This window comes from Aspergillus glaucus (assembly GCF_001890805.1).
Source record: "Aspergillus glaucus CBS 516.65 unplaced genomic scaffold ASPGLscaffold_3, whole genome shotgun sequence".
Classification (NCBI taxonomy): domain Eukaryota; kingdom Fungi; phylum Ascomycota; class Eurotiomycetes; order Eurotiales; family Aspergillaceae; genus Aspergillus; species Aspergillus glaucus.
In genome coordinates, this window is record NW_019170455.1 from 930,395 (window position 1) to 937,502 (window position 7,108).

The 7,108-nt window shown below is 49.6% G+C and overlaps 3 protein-coding genes across 3 annotated transcripts; 1 reads left to right on the plus strand and 2 right to left on the minus strand.

The window, feature by feature from the left end:
- Positions 1 to 434: 434 nt before the first annotated feature.
- On the minus strand, positions 435 to 2,765 carry ASPGLDRAFT_117937 (PHD finger domain protein; the record flags this gene model as incomplete). Its single annotated transcript, XM_022539915.1, has 2 exons — positions 435 to 618; positions 667 to 2,765. The coding sequence occupies 2 exons, from the start codon at positions 2,763 to 2,765 to the stop codon at positions 435 to 437; spliced, it is 2,283 nt and encodes a 760-aa protein (XP_022404553.1).
- Positions 2,766 to 4,541: 1,776 nt separating this feature from the next.
- Positions 4,542 to 5,185, plus strand: ASPGLDRAFT_1001880 (uncharacterized protein). The gene has a single exon (XM_022539396.1). The coding sequence runs from the start codon at positions 4,639 to 4,641 to the stop codon at positions 4,993 to 4,995; it is 357 nt and encodes a 118-aa protein (XP_022404554.1). The 5' UTR covers positions 4,542 to 4,638; the 3' UTR covers positions 4,996 to 5,185.
- ASPGLDRAFT_42931 (uncharacterized protein) lies at positions 4,984 to 6,870 on the minus strand. The gene is made up of 10 exons (XM_022545704.1): positions 6,649 to 6,870; positions 6,512 to 6,555; positions 6,248 to 6,463; positions 6,130 to 6,178; positions 5,929 to 6,075; positions 5,855 to 5,868; positions 5,771 to 5,804; positions 5,404 to 5,699; positions 5,247 to 5,345; positions 4,984 to 5,183 (listed from the first exon to the last, which is right to left on the minus strand). Exons 1-10 carry the CDS (start codon positions 6,761 to 6,763, stop codon positions 4,989 to 4,991), a joined length of 1,209 nt encoding a protein of 402 aa, XP_022404555.1. The 5' UTR covers positions 6,764 to 6,870; the 3' UTR covers positions 4,984 to 4,988.
- Between the last annotated feature and the right edge of the window lie 238 nt (positions 6,871 to 7,108).

The window sequence follows — 7,108 nt, forward strand, 5'->3', positions numbered from 1 at the left end:
TTATCGGAGGCGGTCAGCTGATAAGCCGGGTCGGCCAGTCGGGGTACTACCCGGTCATTTTGACCGCCTTCGCATAGCGACGGCAGTATTTTATTTTTCTAACTTTGTACCCCTGGTACCCTGTAGAAGAGAATAGCTGACTTGTGTAACTATTCGATAGTACTTTGCTAATGTAGCATACAATGGTATCACAGTGAGGGTTGCCTCGGACAGAAGGAAATATTAGAGTAATGACAATAGCATAAAACAATGATGCATGCAATAGTTTGTTTGGAGCATGAAATAAAAGGGGTATGTCTAAAAAAAAATCCTGATGCAGAATAAACAAAATCATAACAAATGAAAGGCCGGAATCTTTGTCAGCTGCCGTGCAGCGTCATCACATGAGAGGTTGGAACAGTATGTTCGGAGCAGGTCCATATGACATGGACTGTTTAGCGGAATCGGAAAGATTTGTGTGCGAGAGGAGAAGGAGGTGCTTGCCCAGTGACTCCTAATGAACCACGGACGCGTTGTCGTGACGGGGTCTGGGCGCAGAGCATGCAGACGTAGACCGAAGGTAGATGGGACCGTTCGAGACCGACGCATTTTGTATGAAGCCAATGATTGCATGATTCACTGTTCGGGTTAGAACGAGTCAAACAGGGAGTATAGAAGAGTACTTACCATTGAATCATGAGATGGCCACCATTTTCCATAGAATTGCAGACGCATCGGGTCCCATTGCTCGGATAGTTACTAAACCGATTGGTAATAGGAGTCGCGAGATCAGGATCCGTCATGGTCGTTGGAGACGAAGGTGCATGCCGAGAGTTAATATCCAATTCAGCACCGAATCGAGGCGGCGATGAGCGAAGATGTATCATGGAAGGAGGACGTGAAGACAAGGTCGGCCGAGACCCGTAGCTAGTCATCTGTGGCCGTGGGTTCCGACCTCGCTCACGGAGAACCTTCCGAAGGGCATGCTGGGCATCACCGGAATCTTCCTCAGGTTCGGCTTGAGCATCCGAGGCAGAGCTGCTGCTAGCACAAGTAAAATCAGAGTTCAGCACAGGAGTCTGTCGCTTGCTTGGCGTTCGTCTCCAGTCATCTGACGAGGCAGGTCTGTATGACGAATATTGGGGTCGTCGAGAACCACCTCGAGAGGAACCTTGCCATGGAGAGGCTCGCCCAGAAGGACCAGAAGCCACGGTCGAAGTGTACGACCCCTTTGAAACTGGCCGGGAACCCGAGTCACTTCGAGCAAGCATAGGCCGACCGGCGTCAGAAAAGGTAAACGAAGGCTGACGGCTGGGGACAGGATACTCTGAGAACTCAGCACCGTCATATTCGCTCTCCGTGGTCGATCCTTCAAGGTCCAGTCCGATAATGGGGTCTGTCAATCCAGTTGGGGCTTCGGGGACGGTTTGCATCTCCGCCTTTGCCCGTCCATCCTTGCCAATTTTCAATACGACAGAGGGTGAACGGGTCGGAAAAGATGAAGCCACGGAATTGGACCGGCTCAGTGTATTTCTCTGTTTGACAGGCGACAACCGACCCTTGGATGGGCTCTTCCGAATTCCGCTACTGGAAGTCATCGCACCGCTGGAACTCCCCAATGTAGGCCGGTGTGAAGACGATGACAGAGAGCTCTGAGTCAGACTCCGTGTTAATCCTGGCCTGACTCCGCGAGGTGTATAATCTTCATCGTCTTCGTCAGCTTCGTCTTCGTATGGCGGTTGCATTCGGTGCAAGCTCTGGGCCCGACGCAGTTGCTCCCGTTTGGACTCTTCCGTCTGGTGGTGGTACGGTTGTCGAGTTGGTTTGGAGAGACGCTTTTTCTCTGGCGTAGGTTGTGGTCCACCGAAACGTCGTGCAGGAGAACTGAGAAACATGGCCGGGTCTTCAGCCCGTGTCGATGGCAGACGAGGCGAGGTCGAGAAGGGGGCAGGGAAGAAAGCTGCGTCTGCTGGGCCGGCAGTGGCCGTGGTGGTAGACGGCAGGGTGAACCCGCTACCGTGAAACTCGGGCAAGTCTACCGTGCCTTCAATGGCTGGTAATTGTGGGATGATAGGATCATGCATAGCACTGGCGCTAGTCGGATAATTCAAAGTATTGCTCCCATTGGAGCCAGATAAGTCTACATTAGATGTACCTGACAAGCCCACATCACTCCCCGGTTGTTGGTGATCAAGGTGATCATCCCAGAACAACTTTGCTTGTGGTAGGAATGGCGATGTGGAAGGATCGAGTGTTCCCAGCTGAAACAGATCGGGAGATGACTGAAGATGTGCAAGCATCCGTGGAGACGAGCCCATAAAACGACTTGGGGTTTCCAAGTGATTACCAGGGGCACTATCATCCTCCAACCCGGTCACCTTCCTCCTCGACGCACTGCTCGGGGGTGGAGTCTGCATGGAGGCCGCCGACTTGGCCGACTTGGGACCATCATCACCAAAAGATCCTCCACCATTCGGTTTTATGGCACGGATACGCCTTGCCGTGTCTGTCTCCTCCACCTTGATACCACTTCTCAAATGGTCAGCACCATCGGTCTGTCGGAGAGGATTCGAGGGGGTGTTCAAGCCGAACCGCTGAGGTGTACGAAGGAACTCGGGACTGGAGGCATACGGATCGGAGGTATCCCAGGTGACTCGAGGATCGTAAAAGGAGGATTCGAGTTTGGGTGTTTGGAAGGTTGAATCGCCAAAGAGCGTAGGAGTCCTCGTGGGGGTTGTAGGTTCACCGCTGGGATGGTTGAAGCTGAAATTGAAGAAACGCCCCATCAGCCTCATCGTAAAGACAGTAAAGTGAATGGGGGGGAGGGGGGGGAAGGACGGTATAAGGCAATTGAAGGCAATGTGGCATTCAAGAGAATCTCAGTATAGAACAACGATGTCCACTACCCCCGCAAGTAATTGACAGCTGAAATCGTGAAGAAAGGAGAAGCCAGGAGTAAATAAGGACATACCTATGGGCGGGCTGATCAAAACTCATGTCAGCAGCAGCGAGAACCCAGCAACCATTCAAAGCGAGGTGCCAGGCAACCTAGTCCGAGGCCTTCCAGATACTTGGGGAAGCGAGGAATGCTCGGGAGGAAGGGTGCGAAAGGGATCGAGGAACGACGACGACGAATGAGTAAGCCAGAGATAGGAGTCGATCATTGAAGCCAAGCCGGGGAGTTATAAAGAATCAATCGATCGAAGGAGGGAATAAAGGTTGAATGGACTCGTTGGTCGTTGTCGTTGTCGTTGGACTCGTTGGGCTCGTCTTTAAAGGATAGGCTTGGACATCGTTGGTTCTGGTAGAGTTCTTTATCTCAGTTAGATTGACAGAACGATAGGTAGAGTAGGAGAATAGAAGCAAAAAGTGTAGTAAAGGAAGGAAGGGAGACAAACGTCGAGGGATGAGGCTGTCTTTCAATCGGAGCTCTGGAGCTGCCCTTACGACAGACAAAGGGAGAATAATTACAGAGTACTATTCTTCCGAGTCGTCTAGTCAAAGAGTGTCAATCAATTCGAGGGTATAAAAGAGAAGAAAGAAAGAAAGAAAAGTGTTGAAAGAAATAGCAAGCGAGAGGAATTTTTTGTGGTCGTCCTGTAAATTTCGTAACGATCCAACAGTTGGTTTTATTGCTCTCCGCAAGAAAAGAAACGATGATCCACTGGACGGAGTAGATTTATGAATTCATTATTTGGTATCGATGACAGCTTACGGTGACGAGGGACAGTGAGTACAAGTAACTATGAACTATGACTATGGAATGAACTAAACAGCTTACTCCGAAGCTATACAGTTTGAGTACTCTTACAGAGTAGAACAGAGCAGAGCAGAGATATCACGATTGTACAGAGTACTCTGTACAGTACTCCTCCTCTGTAGACTCCTACGCAAATGAAAACATACAATTACCACTTCCGGCCCATGGATCGACCATGAACCATTGCCGTCCGTATAACTCTCGCAATCACCGGCTTCATTTCGGAACCCCCTTCCCCCAGCCTCAATCACTCGCAAATCACAATTCTCCCTCCGATCCTGGTCCAAAGTCTGTAAACTCCGAGTACGAATCAACCAGCGTTTAAGAATGGTCTGACGGTCCAGCGCGGGATCTCTTCAGCTACTCAGCGTCCACCGAATGATTCAGGATTTCGCCGGAAAGAGTAGGTCGTATGTCTCCCCGGGGATGGATGGAGGGGTGACCCTCTGGGTCTTGTCCTGTGCTTCGCCGTGCCCCGTACCCTAGCCTAGCTTATTTTCTAGGCGTCATTCCGGCTAGGCTATCGTACTTTGTTCCCTGCCTGTAGAGCCCCCGGTTGTAATGGCAATAGAGGCTGAATTGAATTGGCTGCAACGGGTAACTGTTCCGAATTAGGACTTGCCCGGACAAGATAAGAGTGAGACTCGACGGTCTGGATAAAGGGTAATGAAGATGGGTCAGTTCAGTGCTAATCTTCTGCCCCATGGTGAGAAGATGTATCCAGTCCGATCAGTAGACTCGGTTGTTCCCCTGACGGTCGCTCCATGCAAGGAGACTCGGTGTCAGGGATGCAAACAAAGCGCAGGTCCGGGATAGCGGTGACAACTGGGATAGTAATCAACGCAAGTTGTCATCTTCAGCAGCAGACAAGTAGTTGGTTACGACACTCTATCTTCTAAATGACATGGAATAAGTATACAATTTTTGCTTCCGGAATCAAGCACAAACACCAGCCACACACAGCCACAGTACCACATGCTGCCACGTGCAGTTGCCCCAGGCAGCATAAGAATACGACAATAGTTAACTACGGAGTACTCTGTAGTCTGTACACCGTACTGGAATATTACTGCATAGTCCTATTCTTGGGAGTAATTTGTAACTCAATGTATCTCGAATCCACGGTGTACAGTGCAGAGTACCAAGCAATGCTTTTTTACATTCATGAAACTATTTGGCATAATATTTTCCCTCTTCCCCTTCTCGTTCATTTACTCATTGAATCATCCATCATCCATACTCAACCCGCTTACTGAACAGACAACTTATCCATCGCCTCGCTGGCACTCTTGCCCACATCCGAAGCCGTAGCCTGGGACGGCTCCTTGCCCTGCTCAGCCTGCTCTTCGGCCTTGGCAGCGCCGGGGTACTTGCTGCCCTTGTCCTTCTTGGTCTTTTGCTTCTTCTCCTTGGGAGCGTCCGCAGGGTAGGCCTTCTTTTCAATCTGTTGCGTTTCATGATTAGCGTTGGATTTGAGAGGGAGTGAGATTGAAAGGGATGTGCATACCTCTTGCCACTCGGAAGAAGAGTTGAATTCATTCTGGATAGGGTCGAGGAGGCGGCGGAGCGCGAGGTTGACGGCGGGTTTGAGCAATTGAGGAGTAAGCTATCACAAAGGTTAGCATAATCAGCCCAATCATTTCACTGGAAGTCAGAAAACATACCACATCATCAACATAGTCCTTCCTCAAACTCTCGATGTCCCCGTACACAAGCGGCTCTGCGCCCTCCCGGTCAACCTTGAACGACCGCTCACCATCAAGCAGCGAGCTAGCTGGAAGAAGCACGTTCTCCACAAAGGCAAGGAGACCGTTTTCCTCTACCACCTTCGGGGGAGCATTGGCCTTCTTGATCTTACGCGCGGAGACGTCAGGCGTGTCGAGAAGGTCAATCTTAGAGTTAGGGTCGCTGGCAGACATTTTACCACCAGCCAGGCCTGGGACCATTTTATTCATGATATCGTGAAGTGTGTCAGCATTGTATTCCACAACTGTAGGGAAAGTAAAACATGATGAGGGGCTTGTAGCTTACGAGCACGAGTTTTGTAGCCGAGTTTGGGGAGGGTCTATTCAGTTAGTATAAAATGGTTCGAGGACCAGCGGTATAAATACATACTTCCATAGCAAGTGCTAGATAGATTAGTTAGTTTCGTTGTGATCTATATGCATAGGGGTGGGGGCCGAACTTACCGAAAATCTTTCTCTGGTCAGCACCACCAAACTGAGCGTGGACATCCAATGCCTCCTCATCAAGTGCTTGCAAAAGCGGGTACATAAGTCCGCTGATAGGTGCGTTCTGGCTTTGTTTGACAACCTCGGCACCAGCCTTTTTGGCGTCTGGACAGAATCAGCTTGAATTATACAACACAGAATTAGACATAGGGCGCATACCATGTTCCGTCACAAGCGAAGCCAACCGGTAAACGTCCATTGTGTATTTCTAATCAATCAGCATGTCCATTCAATCGAAAGAGAGGGGGATGGGGGGAAAAGGGAAGAGAAGGCCTACCGCCGACATCTGGTAGGAACTACCCAAAACAAACTCCAACTTCTCAATGGGCACATTTACAGCCCGCATCAGAGCCATGATGCAGTAGCGGTAGTACTTGGCCCGATATTCAACCAGCTCAATGGGGGCCTTGAGGTTATCCAGGAAGGCGTGAACATCGGCCAGGAGGATCTTGACGTTGCATCCTGCTTGCAGGAACTGGGCGATTTTCATAATCTACTTTCGTTAGACATGTCAAATGTAGCCTGGATAGGGTAGGCATACAGGGGCGAAGTATCCGCAATGAGGCTTGCCCGTCGGGGCGGTTCCTATCATGAGTCAACACCGGATACATGAAATCGCAGCAAACATGTACAATCGCAGCATCGCAGCATCGCAGCAAATCACTAAAGAAGACTCACCCCAGTAAATCCGCAGGGTCTCGCCCTTATCCAGAACCTCATCGATGATTTCCGGATTGAGCACTTCGGCCAAATTCTCCCGGAGGAGCTCCAACTTAGCCTCCTTGGTAGCCATGGTAGATGATTGAATGTGGTTAATAATAGAAAGTCGTGTCGCTCTGTTCTTTTCAAATTGGGGATGTAATTAATTTTCTCACGCAATACTGCGATGGCAGATGACTGACTCACGGAAATTGACAAAGGGCAAAGTGGGATGTCGAAGAGGTTTTTCCGACAGATTCTTGCCTGGGGCACCAACGACCCTACTCCGTAGTTACTACTTATACAGGTCCAACATTGCTCTTCATCATTGAAGAAAACTCGATATTCACCCCTGTTCTGAGATATGGCTGAATAAATAATCAAGCATAACTTGTATACGCGTTATAATTATTATTATTATTATTTTTTTTTTTTTTTT

Excerpts from the sequence above, each read along its gene's own strand:
- ASPGLDRAFT_1001880 (XM_022539396.1), top strand. The coding sequence starts at position 4,639 with ATGACATGGAATAAGTATACAATTTTTGCTTCCGGAATCAAGCACAAA.
- ASPGLDRAFT_42931 (XM_022545704.1), bottom strand. The coding sequence starts at position 6,763 with ATGGCTACCAAGGAGGCTAAGTTGGAGCTCCTCCGGGAGAATTTGGCC. Across the intron at positions 6,179-6,247 it reads GTTCCTACCAGATGTCGGCG|AAATACACAATGGACGTTTA; the intron begins GTAGGCCTTCTC and ends CTGATTGATTAG. Across the intron at positions 5,700-5,770 it reads CGGCTACAAAACTCGTGCTC|ATATCATGAATAAAATGGTC; the intron begins GTAAGCTACAAG and ends ACACACTTCACG.